Here is a 22,581-nt window from a genome sequence, read left to right as displayed (position 1 = left end):
AGCTTGGTTTGGTTTTCTTCTTGGGATAAAGTTTCAACCTACCAGCATTCCCGTAGGTATTGGAATTCGAGCATCTCTTGTTGAGGATAAAGTATCACGGATCCCTTCCTTTGTCCTAATTCTTAGAGAACATTGAAGTATTTATGTCTTTAATCAATGAAAATCTAAGGCTATGAAAAGTACATCTAATTTTTATTAACAATTAAATATTTCTATTAACCTTGGCTTGTACAGATTTTTTGGGACCGAAATAGACCGAACTTTTGTATGAGACCAGTTCAGAACGAGCTTTTTTGCTGGTGTTATGTATTAAGGTGGAACTTATAGAAATAGATCGTCGCCAATTTATTAATAAATAGGGAGTCGTGAAGGAGTATGTAGAAAAAGGGTATTTCTCGAGATAAGAGCAATTCAGTACTAAAAGGTAAAAAGATTATGTACGTATATAAAAGGATAAAACTAAGTACATTTATATAAAAAAATATAAAACCGGGATAATCATCCCACCCATCTAATTAGGGTAACAAATAAAATACATGACATCAGCCCCCAATCAAGACGACCTTCGAGGGCGGAGTTAATTAATGTGTCTTCTCCACACATCATCTGGACATTTGATATACCATGGAGTTGCTCCCAATGGTTTAACTAAAGTTCCCGGAACCCACTTTGGTTTCTCCCGTGCGTAACATAGGACCCAAATTTTCATATTAGGCAAGAATTTATCTTGTGAGAGACTCTGCTGATTTTTTTGGAATTGGGCAACAATCCATGCAAGCGAGTAATCTTAAATAAAAATTATACGGGTGTTTTTCCACATTCCAACGGTATTGCCCTATGCTCAAATAGTAGTTTTTCAATTGAAAATGATTGATTCTTTCGAAGGAGATTCTTGACAACACCTACTGCTCTCTCAGACAAGCCATTTGACTGAGGGTGATTACGGAGGTGACAAAAACTAAGGTTACCTTCCATTCAGACAATTTTGTCTTGAATCCCTCACTTGCAAATTCAGGACCATTATCAGTGTAGACTTCCCGCGGAAACCCAAAGCGAGAAAACCAATGAAATATTTCTTTCAATGTTGCTATGGTTGAAGTATCTTTCGTTACTTCGGCTTCAATCCATTTTGATCCAGAGTCAATTAAAACTTAGATGTTTTTTTTTTTTAAGGATAGGCAATCTAAATAAATGTACTCCCATTCGGGGAAGGGGAGGAAGGTGAGTACTATCCTTTTGGGTTCGAGTTATTCTCCTGACATATAGAGCTAGTGTATACGCAATTTTCTATGTCTATGTCAATTCTGGGCCACCAAACTAACATCCAAGCAACTGCCTTCATCTTAACTATCGCTCGGTGGTTCAGGTGTAGCTAATCCAAGAAGATCCTTTGAAGCGGGAGTGGAACCATGATCCCAGTTTTTACATGTTTCCCCCTGTTGTAACATGTCTAATCCTACCCTGAATTATGTCTCCTCCTGGTGTATCAAGTATCTTACTTTTGGTTAGTTTCGAAAACACCAATAAGTAGCTATTAATTATTGGGCTACATCAAAAATACTTTGGAATTATTTTTCTTAGGTAACTACATATGTCATGTTGCCCGAAGCTTGAATTATCTTTTCAAATTTGAAACTTATGACAGTAGAAAAAAAAATGATTTTTTGTAAAATCATTCCTCACTCTCCCCTAAATCTTTTGCTAAGTTTCTTATAACTTGGTTTGATATCCAACGGAGGTATGAATTCCCAGTTCAGATATATAACTCAACGAGTTCAAGTTCCCTTGAGTGACTACATAATAAGCCTGCTTCTAATAAAGAAGGTTCACGAAGAGACGAAGAGTTTCACCTCTCTAGTCCAATTCTAGGTTACTCCAAATTTTTCAGAACTGTACAGTTTTTCTCGCAAACATTTCTCATTTTCTACGACCCTACCGTTGAGTAGTTTTCAAAAATATAAAGTTCTTTGTCAAATTTTCTTCTCGGCTCCTCCTGTCGAGTGGTTCTGTGATTTAAAACAAGTGATCAGTCCTCCCTTTTTTAGTTCCAGTTCGTATACTCCTTTGTTTCGTTAATAAATCTGCACCAATCTGCGGAGATTGATGTTCTTATAAATTTGTTCATTCTCTATTGATAATACGTCACGAGGAATCTCTTTGAATGATAATATGTGTTCTTATTTATCTAAGTAGTCTGTGTGACGTATGTATCCCTTTCAGGGGGAGGGGGAGAAGAGGTCCCAGTGTGTCTACTTACATCAAGGTCTAACTTCTTCTTTTTCATTTTTGATAGGTAGATAATTACTTTTCTTGCAAATTCTACCCATTCTCATCGTGGGGTTGTAAAACCTGTTCAATTCTCTCTTTGAGTAGAAACCTATTATACCTATTATGTACGTGTATATATTTATCTAATCCCTAATTCCAAGGAGACTCACTTGCTCAATAATCGTCAAAATATGCCTGCTTTTTGGGCATATGTATTCGTTTATGGCATTGAATCGTATTTGATATTTATTACAATCGATACAAAAATACTCTACTTCATGAGAAAGCTTAGATATTTCATCCATGAATCTTAAGGTAGCGACTACTAAGATTCGTTTCATTCGTCCTATGAAGATTCGAATCAGTCCTCCCCTTCTCATAGTCCTCTTCTTTTAAATGTTTGCTAGATTATTGCGATTTCTTGTTCGCTTCCTAGTTTTTCTAGGTATAGCATGAAACCAACTCTGAAGAATATCTTTATTTTTAAAAGGGAATCGGTGGAAAACAATACGACTATATTTGTCTTCATCTACTCTACATCTACCATGCATTTTCCTGATTATGAAATACCTCTATGCAAAATCTCGGCAAAATAGGGGCAGCTGTTCCTCTTTCTTCTTTAGGCTCCAGTTGTAGATCCTCAAAATAAGTGATCATTCCTCTTTTATTAGTTCCAAACAGGACTACTGAGTCGGTATATAAAATGCAGAACTCTGACTCAAGTATTTTGAATATCTCCGAATCCAACACACCATTTTTTTTAAATTATATAAGAACTATTGAGTCTAGAGACTATAAATATAGATTTGATTTATAGCTATAGGTAGTTATTACTTACTAGTAAATAATTATGACAGGTATAAATCAAATATTTGGAATATAAGATATTTAGCAAGATGAACAACAAATGAAATTCATCAAAAACTATCCATTGCTAATACATTCATAAGTTTCTGAACATGATTAATACACTCGTAATCGTGGAAAAACAATACAAATAACCTCTTAGACATAACACTGATGGCATTGACTATTCACAAGGCTAAGTAATGACCTAGCATAGCTAGGGGCTATCCTCTACCCAACATAATCATTTTGACTTTAGAGATTTTCGGGATCTACAATTTTATAGACTATAAAGCACGTTTGAAATTTGTAAAGTAAACTTATAAATGAATTAACTTTCAAGCTTCATAAATTAATAAAACTTAATACCTATTATTATTTATAATAGGGAGGAAAAAACTTTACGAAAACTCAATGTAGATTATAAATAAGTTTAATATATTTCACACGATAATTATGACTGATAACATTATGAAAAGTGAAAAATCCAAGCTCAATGCAAAGTTTATATCACAAGAAAATGATGCCACAGAGTAATTTAAATTTTTTCTCCTAGTGTTTATAAATTGAGATTCTGTCAGGTTTTGACTGGATAGAGGGTGCCCTAATGGTTATTCTTTTGGATCAGGCAGTCCCTATAAAAACAGCTAATAAACAATAATAAACTTAAGACGGTGCCAATATACTGGGGTATGTAAACAAACTATTAATAAATATTGTAGCTTCAGTCTTTATTTATTTGGTCCAGTCCTGTCTAAGAACCGTTGGTACTAAAACTGATTAAAAAAAGAATACATAAATTTAAGTGACTTCTTCAATGATAGAACTTTAAAAGTTTTAGGACTGATATGCAGGACTGTACTTGATGGTACTGTAGTCTTCAGTTCTGAATAATGACCGACTCGACACTCCCAATAAGTAAAGGACCCTACTACCCCATTGAGCATATAAAAACGAATCCATTTGATTAGCATTGTCAAAAAAACTTCCAACTTGTTTATTGCAAGAAATTTCCCATTTACTATCCTCATACATGAAAATGTATCTGGTTCATATATCCGACTTACATATTATGCATACAATTAGTAAGTACCAGAGGCATATTTAAGTAACTCTTTACTGAAAGAAAGATAACCACGACCATATAAACACTTAAAAAATAATAACTACATACTTGATTTTGCAATTTTCATAAATAAATACTGAGGGTCTATCATATGTAATAATAATGTATTTTCATACACATTGTGTTTTCTCCTTGTATGAAAGTTCGAGAAATGGTTTAGTCGAGTGACCAAGAAAGTATCAAAATAAACACTTTCTATATTTTTTGAAAATGAAAAAGGCTCAACGTACTAGTACCAGGTGTTCAAAAAGAATTAGACCATCGATATTACGATGATTTAAGAGATTTTGTATTGTTCCAATCAGATTTTCCCATTACATCAGATGAAGCTGAATTTCTTAGTTAACGAAAAAAAATGTTGTAACATTATTGTACGTTAATTACTAATAAAAATGGAAGCAAAAAGGTTAGAGATTCCCAGATTAGTCTGCGCCAGCCATAGCACCTCTGACATTATTAAGAGAGTTAAGTTTAACCATTATGCAGTGTAAAAAGTCAAAAACTTGTGGAGGATGGAGAAAGCCTCAAGGATCGATCTAGAAGTGGTAAACCAATAAGGTTTACCTCAGAGGCAGCTAAACATCTACAAGATCTTTAAGAAGTCTGGAAAGAAGTCATGGGTATTCCTACTAGATAGTGCTCCATCGCATACAGCAAGCCTGGTTCAAGTCTGGATGAGAAATAACATGAATTTCTGGCCCAAGTTTAAGAAAATAAAAAAACTTAAAATTAAAAAAATCAGTCTACGAAAAAAAAAGTCAACAAGTGGTCTATGTACTAAAAAAGTTTGGGAACCCCTAGATCAGACATGAATTGTATTTAATTCAATTTATTTTTATAAAAAAAAAACAGACAATTGATTTTGCTTTTATGTTTTTTTTCATTTTAGAAAATAAAATCAATCTTTTTTTTTTTTAAATTGTTTTAGTCGTGTCTTTTTTCAAATAAAATGTCTTGCTTTTTTGTATTTCCCAATCTATTTTATATCATTGGAATAATAATTATTTTAATACGATTCACTCTTTTCTACTAGTAATAGAACAATAAAAAAATAGCCCTTAAGAGAAAAAGAAAACAATGGGAAAAAAAGAGTGCGTATTCCTTGAGTTGGTTATATATTTTGTTTTAAGTGCATGGCAACGTAATCTGCGATGAAAATTGTTGCATTTAAGATTTAAAATAATTTAAATGTACGTCTGGGGTAGACAGTAGTGTTAGGTATCGTTCTGAAAATCCTAAACCGGTCTTTGACCGTTATGATTTTTAGGTGACCGAACTAATTCGGTCACCTAAATAAGTTCGGTCTAGATCAGGCACAAAGAAAAATGTGGTATGGATTGGTCTCATTTAAAATTCGGTCTAGGCCAAAAACTAGAAGAGCAGCGTATCAGCTGAATGAAAAAAACGAAGAAGAAATTATATATATAGAAGTAGATATTTTGTTGTTGACCTGAATTTCAACTGTTTAACACACACTACAAAAGAAAGTTGTCGATTCATTTGTACTTCCGGCATTGCCCTTTTTTAATATACTTTTAATTTTTTTGGTCTAGACCGGTTTTATAGATGAATTGTTCATGATGTCACGTGTGTTTCGAAATTGAGAAAGTTGGCACCATAGCGTAATATGGAATTTAACGTAACGCATAAATAATATTTGTACAATTCATAAATCAGGTTAGGGTAGAAAATCGATCTACAGGTATAGACTGAAAAAATAGGTGCATGAATTGAAAACGATCAAATTTTGGTATACGGTCTAAGATTGCAGTCTGATCCAAAATATCGGTCCTTATCAGTCTAGAAAATTACTTAAGACCAAACCGGGGGGGGGGGAATTGGTCTACAAACAGAGTCTCAACACTAGTAAACAGATACTATTAGACTATGGTAAATAAAGAACATTGGTATTGAGACTCGATCCAAGACTGACTTTTTTTTCGGGTCGGTATATAGTGATTTTTTTTTCTGGGTCGACCTACTCCGATATTTTGGTCCAGACTGTGGATCGAAATTCAAATCGTAGTTTGAAATAAAAAAGGCATATTTTTGTTTGGCCTATCTTTTTTTATGACAAATTTTAGTACAAAACCGGTCCTGAGAAATTTAGTTTTACCTTTGCAAAGCTATAACGGTTACAGGCTAATCTAGAACTTTCAGGCCGAAGCCCAACACTAGTAACCATGTTTGCTGCATAACAATTAAAATGACACATATAGGTAGAGTTGTGTTAGTCCATTCCAGTCTTAGGACCGGTCTTATCAATCCTTGTGAGGGATCTTTAAGATTGTAGGTCATCTGCTCTTTCAGTACTAGAACTAATTAAAAAAAGAAGAAATAAAGTCATCATGGACCGAACTTTATAATTTTTTAAGACTGCTATACAACACTGAAATTGAACCAGACCCAGACTGAACTAGACGGGACTGACGTCTTCAGGCCTAAATAAATACCGATACAATACAATATATAGTAAGTATTACTCTAACTCGAGAAAAAAAAATGATTTTAATAAAGCCCACAATTTTCTAAAAATGATTCAAACCCACCCAAAATATTTTCTTGAAATATAAGACTTTACATGAACTCGAATAATCAAAACTCGATTATATCAAATATCTAGCATCCGTCAAAAGGGTTGTAAAAAACTAATCACAGACGCTCCTTTCTTATAAAAATAAGTGTTGGAGTATCCAGAAGGAGAGACCATACAATATATTATGTGGAAACTCTCAAAATTTTATTTCAACGGAACTCGAAAATTTGTGTATCCTAATAACAATAACTCAACCGATCTCTACTTTTTTTACTCGAATTCAACACTAATAATATGTTGGGAAAAAGTAATTTCGTATTTCCCACCCTTTTTTTAATTTAATATATCTTGCTTATTATTGATCACACTGGATCATTCGACTTTTAGGACAGTATTGCACTTGGCAGGTTCAGTTGTGAATTATTACATGTCATAGATGGAGATCTCAATGGAAGAAAGTCGCCATATTTTACATTTTTAATACCTGAAAAGGAAAAACGCGTCTAAAGTAGCACAGAAAAATGGGGATGAGTACGGGGCGGATACTCTTTCGGTTCTTGTTGCACAACAGTGGTTCGATTGATTTTTTGCCGCTGAATTCTGACCTCGACTGTCAACAACTCCACCGTTTGAAGTTGTCGATCGAACAGAAGCGACCAGATTTGGTAAATAGGAAACAAGAAGACATCATCAAGACAACGCCAGGCCGTACACATCTTTGATGACGGATCAGAAGCTCTGGGAGCTCGGATGGGAAGTTCTCATACATACACCCTATAGTCTGAACTTGGCGCCAAGTAATTACCGCGTGTTCCTGTCTATGGCCAACGCGCTTGGGGGTACAAACTTGGCCTGAATAGAGACCTGTGAAAGTTTTTTGCCAATATGGGCAGGGGCTGCTAGGGAAATGGTTTTATGAAGTTGGAATATCGTTGGCAACAAGTTATCAAAGAGAACAGAGCATATTTGGCTTACATCAAATGATTGTTGTACTTCTTGTAAATAATAGAAATAGAGCGAAAAATACGAAATTACTTCTTCCCCAACCTAATATATACGGAAGAATTTCTTGCTCAAGGTATTTCCTTCAATAACCATCCTTGAAAAACGGATAAAATTATTTAATTCAACTCTTGTTGATGAGATATTGAATCACTAACTTATATAGATAGAACTTGCTAACCATTTATTTTCTGTTTTTAAAAATTGTCAAATGATAATAATCTTTCACCATCGGAATTAATTAATTGCACAGATCAGTTCAAGAGGCATTGAACATCATCAAGGACACTCAAGTCATAATTATTTATTCATAAATATATATATAATTCAAGTTCAATATCATACTAATAATATACGTAACAAACTCTATCTGTAGGATTAAACATATGTATATATTTTTTTGGAAACAAATTTCAAATATTACATTTTTCGGAGAAAAATTTCAAAAATCCATAGCTATTTCAAAAAAATAAAATTTTTTGAAAAAAAAAATTAAATATTAAATTTAAAATATCAAAATTTATAACTGTTTACAAAAAAATTCAAAAGTCCATAGCTATTCTCAAAAAATTAAATTTTTTGGAAAAAGATTTCAAATATCAATTTCAAAAATCCTTAGCTATCAAAGAAAATTGAATTTTTAGGAAAAAAAAATAGAAAAATTAAATTAAATTTGAAATCTTAAATTTTTTGAAAATAATTAAATTCTAAATTTTTTAGTTAAGAGGAAAAATTCCTTAATTTTGGAGGTCTCCAGCCCCCCTGCGGACCCCCCTGATAACTCATATACCTTATTTGGCTCAATAAACCATTGACATTTTTAGGAAAAATTCAAATGACCGACATTTAAAGACCGGTCTTACTGACCAGTTCCAAGGAACGACAGTTCTAAAAACCAATCAACGTTCAGAAGAAAAGAATGCACATTTCTCTATATGTGATCCTTCCATTTATATAATATAAATATAATACATCTTGAAGACTTCCATTGAAGCTTACTTAAATTGTTCATGGATCCAAGGTTAAAAATAAGAATTGACTTTACAGACACACACACAATATTCATCATTAGGGAGTTTTAGCAAACATATTAATGGTAATATGTTTACAGATGGAAGGACCTTGAAATCCTCCACTTGAGCACTATTTCATTTTCTATTATCCCTCTTCCACAGTCAATTATTCATTTGCGAATCCGGCAGATGATGGAATTTATGTATTATTGCAACTTGATCAAATAACTAACAATTAATATGTTGTCTTATTCGGGAAATGAATTGGATTGTTTTTTTTTAAGTGAGGGAAAAGTTCAAATTTGACGGATTTTCCTTCTTTTTCTTTGATATTCAATGGATCGAGCTTTATATTAGAGAGGTGAATAACTCCTTATATTTATAAATGTACGTACCAATAAACAACATTATATATTTATTTTTTTAAAGAAAACAGACATGTTTGTGTCGAACCTGTTTTGCTGATGTATGTATGCCCCATCTACTTTGACCTCTCTTTATCATTATCATCAACTAAACAAGGGGAGAGATTCAATGTCATTTCCTTACCAAAAAATGGAAGGGGTTATAAAATGTTTTATATTTCAAGGACAAGGATAATGTTATTAAAGGGAATTTGAAAGAAAACTGATGTAGCACTAACATAGTCCACAATTTATTTCCACTAACATAAAAAGAATGCATTCTATCTTTATCAGCTCTTGCTTTTTTCTACTATAGGTATACATAATAGTATACTATATAGTGTTGTGTTGGTCCTTATTTAGGACTGAAGACTACAGTCCCGTCCAGTTCAGTCCTGGATGACGTTACTTAACTTCTTTTTTTAATCAGTTTTAGTACTTACAGTCCGAAGGATCCGTCCTAAGACTTCATTGGACCGGATAAATAAGGACGGACACAACACTGCTTCAATACTCTGATTGACTGACCTTGAATTAGCTCTTCTTACGCTCTGATCAATTCCTTACTATAAAGCATTTTCGCTGACGTCAATAATTGAATCATAGTCGAAGGAGACGTCATCTTGGGGCTCAAAGTTGATTTTTTTACTACATAAAATGGACAAATTACTCATTAATCTGGATTTAAACATCAAATGGTGTTATGAATCAAAAAGACTTAACAACTGCATTGGCTACTACTTATTGCCAATGATAAACACTATTATTTGAATCAAATCAAAGTAATATGTACTAAAAGTCATTAAAAATGGATAGATTTGTACAATTTTATTTTATTTTGGATCAATTAGGGACGAGAAAAGTAGAATAATATGAAGAAAAAAATATTGTATTCTCTCCTTTATATTAGTGTTTTTGTATCTAAAACCCGGAAATAAGAGTGTATAACGATGTAATAACATATTTTGTATACATTTTAGGGTCAAATTTTTAATAAAACAAGGCAATTGAAATACAAAATTTTTATATACAGTGAACTTTAAGTCCGTCGATTTCTTGGTCCTTATTTTGACATCCAATAGTTGACATTTATCCTTAATATAATTAAAAAAAGGGGCTTCATTGTTATAAAACTTGGTTGTTTAGGGCCCCAAAAGAAACATCATCAAAACAATTTATTCACACGGCGCACTAACACAAATATATATTGTACTTTGTTGTCAGCTGTCGATATTTCTGCTTCTTTCCTCTTAATTATTATTTTGAAGATTGATTTGTCTAATTAGAATTAGCTCTTGTTAGGCTGTGAACACTTCTCGACCCTTAGTGAAAGTATATTTCCATCTTTGTGAAGAAATGGTTAACTACTTCATTTCAGTACTGTGAGGGTTTTTTATTCATTTTATTTTGGGATGAAAGGTTCCGAGATACTATAATGAACTCATAATATAAAAATAAAGTTTGAACATCCTTGGAGTAATTCACTGAAATTTCTATTTTGTATCAAAATAGAATCAGTGGTTTAAAATATACTTGATCGCATTATATTTTATACTGATCTTTTATGAATTATCTTATTTTCTTTATTTTCATATGTCCATTTATGGAATTCAATTAATACCGACCCTTGTATCTTGGAAAATGGTCGAAAGAAATATGGCGTGCACGAAATAAATAAGCAACGTTCTATACCTCAGCGGTCTAACCAAAAAAAAATATATATATATGTATACAAAAAACTTATTGTATCCTTTAAAATACATAAAATTATATGCAGTTTAGTTTAGTTAAGGTTTTGAGATCGGTGTGGAGTGAGAGACGACAGTGCAATACTACCTAAAAAGTTATTCTTTAGATATTATTTATTTTTTTAAATTATTTTCATTATGTTTATATTCAATATTCAATGTAAAGGTAAGATCGGCTCAAAGAATTAGTAATGAATCACTATTACATATAATATCTGCTGTATTTTCTCTATTTAACAAAAAATGTAATGCCAACGTTATTTTACCATTTGTATTTATAATTTAAAGTTTAGATACATAATTGATTTCGTGATAAGCATTTTATTTGTTTTTTGAATGTTCATTTGTATCCCATTTGTTCTCAGATGTCCCCAAATTAATAATCATTGAAATGTCGTTATTGCTGAACTTAGACGCCTTTTTGGTTCACTCTTATCAACAAAATAAATGCAACAACAATACGGATATAGGCATTTCCTTTAGAATGTAATTTTTTGTAAAATCTTAGGCCTAATATATTATATTATGAAAGAAGATACTTCCGTATCCTTTTGGAGTATGTTTTAGCTTTTGGGTAATCCCTCGCTTGTTTCAAGGGTTTACTTCATTGGAAATAAGTGTATTCCTTTAGAAATACACAGAAATCGACATACATATGTAAATGAGTCAACCCGGATATGGTTATATAAAAACCATTTTATAAACATCATTGTTGGCTAGTTATTTTTGCGTCATTTACCTCTCATTTTCTAGCTTTTCATACACCTACTTACAAATATAACAGTAATTATTTTAAGGACAAAGATAAGGACTGGAATGTGACTGTCCTTTTGTTGTACTTGTACATTGTGATAAGTAGTGTTGAGCCTCGGTCCGTGAACGATTTTTTATCCAGTTCGGTTTAAAGTGATTTTATCGAAATTACCAACTGTTTTGATCATTTTTTTTTTTTTTAATTTCTTGAAAAGTTGTGTGATGTGATAAAAGTACCGACGTGAGACCAATCTGTACCAATATTTCGATCCAGGCCGCGGTTAAAAACAGTAAATTGAAATTTACTTCTTTTTTTTTATTTTTATAGTGTCATTTTTTAAGACTGATTCTTTTGTAGAGATAATTTTATTACGATACCCGATCAAGACCGAAATTGGACCGAATTAGTTTCCAGTCTCACAAAAGCTATAAAAAAGTATCGTATCGGATTTCCAGACCGAAACCCAACCCTAAAGATAAGATATCTTTTATCAATGTACATAAATAATTCATTTGAAAATGATTATCATTCAAAAGGGAATCATGAAGGGATTTACCTAAATATCTTGGAAATTATAAATAATAAGAAAAATATATAATTTTTCAGATGTCCTTTGGGTCTTTCTACTATCTTCGATCCTCACAAAATCCTCAGAAGGAACGCATCGTATACAAAAACGGGGTAATTATATTGCATAATATAAATAAATATATGTTCATCCATAAATTTGGGGATTGCATCAAACATAATAGATAATAATTATATGTAGTTCAATTATACGAAGGTTCTGATTTCAAGCGTTCCTTAAAATATAAATCATAGGCGTCCTTGTCCATGAATTTAACACAGAATACAATCTGCCAAAGGGGTCATTTGGAGCCTTATACATTTTCCCCTTCCCCTCCGTTAAAATATAAGTGTTAAAATATTATTTTAAATGTTTTCGGAAATGGCATATTGCATAATAAATCAATTACTCTAAAAGTTCAAAATTAAACCCCCTATGGCGGTTCTATTTGTGTTAATAATAATGTCAATAGATTTGGAAATTACTACAAAATGTAATTTGATCATCTTTATAAATGTCAATTATATATTTAATTAACTTATATTTGTCATATACAGGATCATCACAACGTCGAATAGATGAGGGTGGAAGTTTATTTTCGTTTGCACTCCCATTTTTAAAAAGTCTTGGACTACCTAAGACAAGTGGTAAGTTGATTTACTAAACTAATTGGTCCTTGATTGACAATCCTACCTTAGACATTTTTGCTTTTCTATCAATATAAAAACCAATTTCCTGACTTCTACTAACTTTTAAACTCAGACAATAAGCACTCCCGCTTATACGACATTTTGACCAAGTCCAGCTCTGATTTTTCCAACTCTCTAACAATTATCCTCAAAAAAACGCTTCCATATTCCCTTTTTGATCAAAAGACAAAGCTAAAAACCAATACTGATGACAATACGTACGGCAGTGGTCCTAATTACACGGTCTATTCATGACATTAAAAATACCGCGATTACAGTCTTTAACAATCTTCTTAGCGAAAATAAGACGGAGAAATACTTACTTCCAAGAGCAGCAATGCCTGGGAAAGGAGTAAGTTCTCTTGAAAAGGGCTTTAAATTAATCCGTGATGCTTTATTCACAGTGGAATTCAATGGTGCTAAGCTTAGTATTAAAAGTGAGGCTGAAGCCAATGCCAGAAACGAGGATGTTAGTGGAAGAATTACCACTGCTCCACGATGTACAACACCAAATAAGGGAAATGGAAAATGCTTAGACATTCAATATTGTCCTATACTTCTAGCAGACTTTGCAACACTCAGGAAATCCATTTGTTTTAAAACAGGATTCGTACCGGGCGTGTGCTGTCCAGATCAAGGGTATAAAAATTTAATTTTCAGGAACGGTGCCACGAAATTGAAACTGAAAATTATTAACAAGCCCTTCTCATTTCCCCCCTTTATGCATATCTAAAAGCCATCACACCTCCATTTTTCTATTGGCACCGTGCCTGATATATCAACGGAAACGAAATACATAATGGCAAATCTAATTTCAGAGTTTCGCTCTTGGACTTTGGAACTACTGATACTAAAGAAGAAAATGATAAATTCGAAGAAAACGAAGTTATTAACGACCAGTCTAACGACTCCATAAAAGGAGATTCAACCAATGCTACTTCAATTAATCAAAATGAATCACCTCGTAAGATGAGCTTTAATCGATTGAAGATTTAATTTATTATCATGCTTCTTTTAAGAATGTGGAATTTCCCAAAAACCTCAATCGCGAATTGTGGGCGGCAAAGCTACTTATGAAGGTGAGTATCCATGGATGGCAGCAATCTATCTACATGGAGGAGGCCGAACTGAGTTTTGGTGTGGAGGAGCACTTGTTAGTGAAAGACATGTAATTACAGCTGCTCATTGTACTAAAGATGCCAAGAAAAAACAGTGAGTCTGAGAACCTTTTAATTCGACTTAACTTTCTTTAAATTCAATTTCAGATTTAAAGCACGTCAATTTACGATTCGATTAGGCGAATGGGATCTTGACGATAAGGAAACTTATAGTCGAGAATACGAAATTGTAGATGTGATCGCACATCCAGATTTTAAAGCAAATGGATTCTACAGTGATGTTGCGATACTCAAAACTATAGAACCAGTGGAGTTTTCTGAATACATTCAACCAATATGTCTACCCACGGGCTCAATGAAGAATGATAACTTTCTTGGAACTCTTCCGGTTGCCCTAGGATGGGGAGCAACACATTACCGTGGAAAGGAAGTGAACAAACTTAGAGGAGTTGCCCTTCCAGTTTGGAACAATAAGGACTGTGATGGTGCATACTTCCAACCCATCACAGAAGTTTTTCTTTGTGCTGGATACGCAAGTGGAGGAAGAGACGCATGTCAAGGAGACTCAGGAGGTCCCTTAATGCTTTACAGTCAAAAGAGAAAAGCTTGGGTATTAATAGGAGTGGTATCATTTGGAAATAGGTAAGATGATTATTTTATTTGAAATAGTATTAAAGAACATGAGATCAAAAATGAAGAAACCCCAAATAATAAGATATTTTTTTAAATACATATCTGACTTGTTCAAAGCCAATGTCTATAATTAGTGATTTGAAAATCACTTCAAAAATTAAAAAAAAATAGGAAATCAAGAACTACGAGTAGTGCTTTGTAATGTATGCGTTGATATAGCGTTGATATTAATTTTCATCACGGAATCTTGAGTTAGAGCGCGATCTGGACTTGGAACGAGACCTAGATCTCCTTTTGTCACTGGGAGAGCGACTTCGAGAACGTGATCGAGACCTAGAATTTGATCGAGACCTGGATCTGGAGCGTGATCTGTTACGCCCATAAGATCCTGAACGAGATCTTCTATGTTCTTCAAAGACTTTGAGACGTCGACCATCCAACTCGAGTTCATCTTGGTGATCAATAGCATAGTCAAGTCCTAAATATATAAAATAACAATAAGTTGATCTAGTATGACTAAGTATTATATCATTTGCACCTCTTGAGCTAGCAAATTCAACCACTCCTTCTCCTTGACGTGGGGTATGTGCATTGGTGTAAGTAATTTCACCTGCAGCTCTAAAATAATCTTTCAAATCCTGAAAAAAATGAATATAATATATAATAAATTTTCAAAAGCAATTATGTATTGCAATTATGTACCTGCCAAGATGTTCGTGAAGAGAGATTCTGAACAGTTATTCTGTAGTTGGTTCTAGGTCCAGGAGGATTTCCTCTACGTCCTCGATCCCCCCTAGTATCTCTACGGTCATAACCTCCTCCTCCCCCTCCTCTTCTTTCATACCCTCGGTCTCTGTCTCTTCCTCTACGTTCACGTGGATCCCTAGCCATCTCCACACGAACTCTTCCTCCTTGAAATTCTTTTCCATCCATATCATTGACTACATCATCCGCGTCCCTTCAAGGAAATATAGAAAGATGAAAAAAAAACTATTTCATAAAGTTGGTCTCATTAATTTGTATGCTATAACATGTGTATCTCTGCCTTGAATCTGTATAATGTGTGGAGTGACTGACTCTGATGTGGCCAAAATTAAAGTCTTAGGTGAACTCAAAATATTGCATAGTGTAAAAACTGTACTCCACTTCACATTAAAAAAATGAAATTTGGACAAATTGAAATCACATTTAATCTTTTTTAAGTGCGTGTGTGGTTTTCTGACTCGATATACTTACTCATAATTAAATCGGGTGATTGCCAAGAATTTTTAAGCGGTAGTAAAATGAACTTTTTCAATGAACATGATAAACCAAATAAGATATTTAATAGTTTACTCTAATTTCTGATAAAATATGAGAAGATGAAGTAGAAACGTAATGATCCCACAGACAAATAAAGTCCTCGTCAAAACTACAACCTCTTATCCACATATTCTCGCTCGCTTGCTTATTTATCGTTTTGTTTTTGATTAAATAATAAAGTACGGAGACGACGAGGATGATCTTCATTTGAATGCATCACCGATTTCAAAACATAATAACATTTAAGATAAAGATTTTAATATATTTCCTGGGCCACATCAATGCGATTCCATACACCTTTAACACATTATACGAGAAGCCTGATATGAAATAATCTAACGATCCGCGATGCGATCGTTCGATTACAACCTTCAAAACCACGCAACCAAGACGATCAAGTGGTCCTGTATATACATTCAAATAAAAGGTTTTGTCAGTAGTTACATTATAAACAAACTCATAAAAACAATAAATATAGTCTACACATAACATAAGTCAATAATCATATGTTACTTTTTACACTGTTTGTGAGGTTAAATACTTGATGAGTAGTTATTGCCTTGCTTTACAGGAGTTTGCAATTAGTTTTTCTAGATCTAGTTATATTTTTTGCAATTTTTAGTAGTTTGAAAATGATGAAATTGAGGAATTCATGGGTAAAATTATTTTCTGTAGGATATAACATTGGCATATTTGTTTTTTAAATGTCATTACAAATTTAGGCTCATAAAATATGTAGAAGATAAAAATTAATAAAGAAAAATTAATAAGAGGCCAGTACTCATAGAATCAGGATTGGAACCTCACATCCTTTGTTTAACATTGACTTGTCTCATTCATTTGATCATGAGTAACCCATAATGGACATAAAACAGTTTTTAATAGACGAAGAATGTTTGTATGATCCATGGGTATGGTTTACAAGTTTGCCCACTCGTCATATTTTCTCTTTCCATCTCGAAATTGTAGACAGTTTGAGCGACAAGCTGAAATTCAATTCTTGCAACTTTTCCATAAGCAAAGTGAATAATATATCAGTATTGCCATTGGAGTAGAAGAAGAGGAATTTAGACGCTTTTGAGTAATTTGGACAAGTAGTATTTTGTAGGATCTTGAAAGTAGATGAGAGGTCTCATTATGTGGAGGAGTAATGAGTTCGTCTCTTATTGATTATTATTAGGGAGGGGGGTTTGTTCTCGGACTCGAACTGTGTAATAAGGGATGAGGAGATCACATTTCACTATGTAAGTCGCTACAACTTTTCCTGTATCGACTATGATCCATCATAACACCTTGTCATCTCTTCCACCCTCAGTCCTAAGCGCACAGCGCACAGTTTGACTACGAGCACAAACCCCTCCCGTGATACTCAATAAGAGATGAACTCACAATCTCCTTCACACATTCAGACCTTTCATCAACTTTCAAGATCCACTTATCAATTAATTTTGTCTCCAATTTCGACATAGAGAGAGAAAATATGAGGATCGGCCAAACTGGTAAAGCGAACTCTGCTCCATTATGGGTCATACATGAGAAATGCAAGTGAAAAGGAAGGAGTCAGAGAGAGAGACTCAGAAGAAGTGGTACTCAATTCAAACCTCGGATCATCAAACTCCACAAATCCATAACCGGACTTGATCACAACCTCCCGAATACGACCGTACTCCTTAAATAACTTTTCCACATCTCGCTCTCGTACATTCTCGGGTAAATTACCCACGTAAACCCGTGATCCGTTAGGCATATTTTGAATTCCAAAATGGCGAGTCTTCTGTTGTCTGAAATTGTTGTCTTATTTTTCTTGGTGTTTTTTTTTATTTTACAACTTTATATTATTATTTTCCCTTTCTAGCTTATTTCTACCTCAACTGTTTGAGTGAGTACTCATACTATCTGGAGGGTCACCGGCGACAATCACGCAACCTGTTCTGCTAAAAAAAACCTATCTTTTTTGGTGAGAAATAAATACATATTGTGAAATATGCAGAGCTCAGATATAATTATTATAAATCTTATCTAACCTCTAGAAAATATACGAATAATAATAAGTCAACATTAAAATTTTTCTTAAAGCTACACACAAACAACAATTCATTTTTCTTAATTAATAATCTGAATTATGCGATGCGAATCCATTCGACTCTCTTTGCAAATACACTCTACTAAATAAATTAATATAATCAGTATTGAAAGATAGAACGAGGAATCATATATAATATTAATTAGTTATTTGAATAAAATTTATTGAATATTAATCCTATGCAAACACGAACAGAGGCTGATACTTTATTTTTGAAGATCAAATTTACTTTAGAAAACCTTTTGACATATATCATATCTTCTTACAATTTTCGTTGTATACATTCAGTAAGTCCATCATTTTTGCTTCATGAACAATTTTTTAGGGAATTGACATATTACACTTAAATGAAATAGTTGGTTAAAATACCAAGTGATACTGATATAAAATTACAACTACAATAAATATTTTAGTTGTATAATTGTACTAGGTTAATATTAGTTTACCAAGAGGAATTATTGATTAAATATGAAGCTTTTTTCACCAAAACAGGTTGCGTGATTGGAGATTGCACTCTTCCATATAGTATTAAAACTCATGGGTTCTTTTCCCCCCCTTCTCTGAGCAGCTCAAAGCATCAAGCGCTGCGCAGCTAGTAACAAACAATAACCTACCTAAATGAAATAATAATATGTGTAAGGGGGCCGGGAAATGATGTAGTGAACGTGTGGCGAAGAACTTTTAGCTATTTTAAACTATAATTTTTTTCACTTTATCTTCCAGGTGTGCGGAAGCGGGCTATCCAGGGGTTTATACACGACTTACTCATTTTTTGGACTGGATCCTTATTAATTTGAACTAATTTATGAGATGAACCATTATTCATTAGTATTTATTGTCCAAACCATTGATGCAATTACAGTTTGTTATATATTACATGTTCATATATATTTATTTATATCTACGGTTTTTTTTAAAATTATTTGTTAAATATAATTATATTTACAAAATAATATACTCTTCAATAATTATTAACTTGTTTCTTTATTGGGTTACAATCAGTTAAATGCAATAGTTTTAAAGATGGGTTAATTAATAAACTTATTATAATTATTCAACAACATCGATGAAGACTTTTCATAGGACAAGCACCGGTTTTATCATGATCCACTAATTTATCTAAATCATACCAATCATCAACAACAATTTCCTCACCGTAATATTTCTGTGATTTGATCAATTTTCCATCTCCCCAAATCTCCAAATCCCTCTTTCCAGGCATGGGAGTATCCTTACCATGAGTATACACAACTTTACCCTCCCAAACTCCGTTCTTTTTAACTCCTTCGCGAAAAGACCCATTGGCCCAAGTCATTTTTGTAGGGCCATTTTGATTTCCCTCCTTGTCAAAGAGCCCGACCTCTTTAGAACCATCCTTCCATGTATAGGTAAAATTGCCATTTTTTATACCTTTCTTATAGTTAAATTTGAATATATCTCCATTTAATCCTGTAAGAATGGCTGGGCCTTCTAAAAAGCCTTCCTCATAGCTCCTTTCCTCTTTATCCCCATTTCCATTCGTTTCAATGGAAGGGCCGTGTTTGATTCCATTTTGATAATGAGATTCATCCACAAGTTTGTCCGCTTTGTAAATTGCTTTTCCTATAATAAAAAAGTGATAATAATGGGAGAGATGGATTGTGCATTGAAGTATTCAAAATCGTAGTATTAATAAATTATAAATTGACTGAAACATTAGGCTATGTCAAGAAAAAAAAGATTTATTGGTGTTAAACGAAGAATTAGAGACGGATAGTTTTTTAACAAGCACGAGTAAAGTCACATACCTTCAATTGAGTCATTTACATAATTAAACTCCAACGTGTCTCCATTAGTAAGAGTGAGCTTCGCGTTTCCATTCTTCTGTCCATTGATATAACTTCGAATTTCCTTCGATCCATCAGGATTCTTCACGTGTGATTTTCCATGGGGAATCCCCTGGACAAATTCCATCTCTTCTCTTAAGAAACAAAGTTCTAAAAACAATGGAGTAATATCCATATAGACTCAAATACCTCGATCCCTCTGACGCAGATTTATAGACACAACAGCCATGCCTCTCTCCATTCTCCCACGTCCCATCCTCAATATCCCCATTAGCATATAAAAACGTTCCAACTCCATGTGGTAAATTATTATCAAAGGCACCTTTGTAGACGTCCCCTGATTTGAAGGTCATTTGACCCTCTCCTGTTCGAATTCCAGATACCCAGTTACCCTCATACTCTAATCGCTCATCCTCTTCATTAAAAGCCAGAGTTCCATTTCCGTCCGGAAGGTTATCTTTGAGAAATCCTTTGTAAGTCCCAATGTTTAACTGATATGAATCCATTCTGTTTGTTTAATGTCAAATGAAATATATATATATTTTTTTTTTTGTATTCTTGAAAGCAAGTGTTCTCAGGGGTTGAGAAGGTATGCATGTTGCTTTAGAAGTTGCCTATGAGTGTGTTTAATTATTTATTATACCAAGCTCTAGCTAAGAGTAACAGTTTGGCAAAGTTCCTCTACCCTGATGTTGCAGCTTGCTATGTAGCCTATATATTGTTCATATGTAATATTCGATGTCAGACCTTCAAACTTCAATGTAAGAGTATTAGTGTTGGGGTTCAGTCTAAAATTCATAGACCGGTCTGAGACCGTTATAGTTTTATTAATTTGGTCCAACTTTGGTCTGGGTCTCAACACTAGTATTTATGTTAAATGTACTTGGGATTTTCCCCTTAGTACCTCTACATACATACATTTATTAGTACAATCTATGACGCATTTGATCTAGATTTGTCTATAAAGTTATTTGAAGCCGCGTGTATTTAAAAAAAATATGTGACATTGATAAAAAATTTAAATGTGTAATGTTCTAGTAAAAAACGATTTTTTTTTAATTTTTTTTTTGGGGGGATGCTACAGCCCTTCCAGTCCACTCCCTGCGGACGCCCCTGAGTAGTCATTTTACTTCAGGGTCTATGCTAGTGTTGAAACTCGGCCGAACACCTATTTTTTCCCAGTTCGTTCTTGGATGCTTTTTTCTGGCATGAGGATGGCCGATATTTCGGCTCTGATCATAGAACGTAGACTAAAATTTAATTATTTTCTAATCATGTACCGATTTTTTTATTCTCAAAAAATAGGCCAATATTTTTGGTTTGGATCTATGGAGCGATTTTCTCCCTTATCCTAAATTATGAGTAGAGTTTGTAATCAAAAAACTACATTTAAAAGTCAAAAAAGGGTTGTTGCAGGTGTGCAGGTGAACTACTGGACGCCCAGGCATATTTAATAACTCCGTCACCACTTTCATAAGCATCAATGAACGCGTTCTAATATCTTAAAATATAGCTCGGCTCACGGGTAGTGCAAGTGAATTACTGGAAGCCAAGGCAGTTTCAAATCTTCCACCAGGGTACAAAAAAAAAAAAATTAAAAAGTTTTTTCAAAGATATAAAACGAGTTTGGTTTGGATCTCAGCAGTTAACATACACAACCCATGGAACCGGGTGTATTATATCATATTAAAATGGGTCCTTAATGTTTAGAAACACTGCAAGGGTGGAGTTTAAATTCTAAACTGTTTCGGGGCTTAGCATTTCACCTGCAGAAGTGGGGAGGGGTTGTATTTAGATATTAGAAGGGGATCCATGACGCTCAGGGAAGCGGCTACGACGGATTTTATCATTCAATAGTTTGATAAGCCGAATTTAATGTAATTGCAACGAAATTACACTCTATAATATTGTCTGCAGTCTTTTTACCACAATCATTATACATTTCAGAGACCGGTCTAGAATTTTCATTCCGAACTCCCACACTAGTATATACAACTATACTTGATATGATTCTTTGACTTTCCCCTCCTTCATTCCTATCGTCTAGCACATGACTTTGTTTTTAATTGATTTCAATTGTAAAATTATCTTTTTTTTGTTTTTTTTTGCACAATTTTTTTTTAATATCAAGATTCAAGGAACACTTTTATTCAGGCACTATAATGTATTTAGTTTACAATGCGTAATAAGCTTTTACACACTTTTATAGTATGGTGGTACTTAGCTGGGTATGAGCCTATGTCTACATATAAGCAGATTAAAGTTATGTGTCTATGTAATGTACTACCTACTTTTTCAATGTAATTTATTACTACATTATACGTACGGTAAAATTATTGATGAAAATCGTGTGTATTTTGGGCATGAAATCAAAAATCAACATGGTAACCCTGACAATTTGACAATGTTCTAGTGGATCAAGGGTGTTCGACTGCGCCTCTATTGTTTGCTATAGCCATAGAATAATTAGTTATTAAAATTAAGCACAAGTATGGTGGCTGCGGTATTTTATTTGATGGCAAACTCCAGATAATTGATCTTTACGCCGACGATGTGACGTTGTTTATAGAAGCCAGCCAATCAACTCAACTCGTTAGGAGGATCGAGGCTATTTTGATATTTTTCACAAAAAAAAAAAAAATCAGAGTTAGAAATTAATCGAAGA

The 22,581-nt window shown here is 33.4% G+C and overlaps 3 protein-coding genes across 4 annotated transcripts; 1 reads left to right on the top strand and 2 right to left on the bottom strand.

The window, feature by feature from the left end:
* The first annotated feature begins 10,950 nt into the window (after window positions 1-10,950).
* LOC121119548 (venom protease) lies at window positions 10,951-19,061 on the top strand. The gene is made up of 8 exons (XM_040714250.2): window positions 10,951-11,109; window positions 12,304-12,378; window positions 12,823-12,912; window positions 13,359-13,593; window positions 13,773-13,918; window positions 13,974-14,166; window positions 14,220-14,714; window positions 18,814-19,061. Exons 1-8 carry the CDS (start codon window positions 11,082-11,084, stop codon window positions 18,890-18,892), a joined length of 1,341 nt encoding a protein of 446 aa, XP_040570184.1. The 5' UTR covers window positions 10,951-11,081; the 3' UTR covers window positions 18,893-19,061.
* LOC121119567 (serine-arginine protein 55) lies at window positions 14,712-17,855 on the bottom strand. The gene is made up of 4 exons (XM_040714268.2): window positions 17,609-17,855; window positions 15,408-15,663; window positions 15,244-15,343; window positions 14,712-15,183 (listed from the first exon to the last, which is right to left on the bottom strand). Exons 1-4 carry the CDS (start codon window positions 17,752-17,754, stop codon window positions 14,933-14,935), a joined length of 753 nt encoding a protein of 250 aa, XP_040570202.1. The 5' UTR covers window positions 17,755-17,855; the 3' UTR covers window positions 14,712-14,932.
* LOC121119557 (uncharacterized) lies at window positions 19,056-20,535 on the bottom strand. 2 transcript variants are annotated; one of them, XM_040714262.2, is made up of 3 exons: window positions 20,106-20,535; window positions 19,878-20,050; window positions 19,056-19,692 (listed from the first exon to the last, which is right to left on the bottom strand). In XM_040714262.2, exons 1-3 carry the CDS (start codon window positions 20,420-20,422, stop codon window positions 19,145-19,147), a joined length of 1,038 nt encoding a protein of 345 aa, XP_040570196.1. In that variant the 5' UTR covers window positions 20,423-20,535; the 3' UTR covers window positions 19,056-19,144. The 2 variants fall into 2 exon arrangements, with proteins under 2 accessions (XP_040570196.1, XP_071744865.1); XM_071888764.1 differs by having other exon boundaries at window positions 19,878-20,066; window positions 20,106-20,533.
* Window positions 20,536-22,581: the final 2,046 nt, after the last annotated feature.

The sequence above is a fragment of the Lepeophtheirus salmonis genome, chromosome 1, assembly GCF_016086655.4.
Source record: "Lepeophtheirus salmonis chromosome 1, UVic_Lsal_1.4, whole genome shotgun sequence".
NCBI lineage: Eukaryota > Metazoa > Arthropoda > Copepoda > Siphonostomatoida > Caligidae > Lepeophtheirus > Lepeophtheirus salmonis.
This window is presented reverse-complemented; position numbering and strand designations above follow the sequence as displayed.

Coding starts and splice junctions, on each gene's coding strand:
- LOC121119548 (XM_040714250.2), top strand. CDS start 11,082: ATGTTTATATTCAATATTCAATGTAAAG. Junction 13,919..13,973: donor TAATCAAAATGAATCACCTC/GTAAGATGAGCT, acceptor GCTTCTTTTAAG/AATGTGGAATTTCCCAAAAA. Junction 14,715..18,813: donor GTGGTATCATTTGGAAATAG/GTAAGATGATTA, acceptor TTTATCTTCCAG/GTGTGCGGAAGCGGGCTATC.
- LOC121119567 (XM_040714268.2), bottom strand. CDS start 17,754: ATGCCTAACGGATCACGGGTTTACGTGGGTAATTTACCCGAGAATGTA. Junction 15,664..17,608: donor GTGGAGTTTGATGATCCGAG/GTTTGAATTGAG, acceptor ATTTCCTTGAAG/GGACGCGGATGATGTAGTCA. Junction 15,184..15,243: donor TGAATTTGCTAGCTCAAGAG/GTGCAAATGATA, acceptor TTATATATTTAG/GACTTGACTATGCTATTGAT.
- LOC121119557 (XM_040714262.2), bottom strand. CDS start 20,422: ATGGATTCATATCAGTTAAACATTGGGACTTACAAAGGATTTCTCAAA. Junction 20,051..20,105: donor TCTGCGTCAGAGGGATCGAG/GTATTTGAGTCT, acceptor TTGTTTCTTAAG/AGAAGAGATGGAATTTGTCC. Junction 19,693..19,877: donor TGTAAATGACTCAATTGAAG/GTATGTGACTTT, acceptor TTTTTATTATAG/GAAAAGCAATTTACAAAGCG.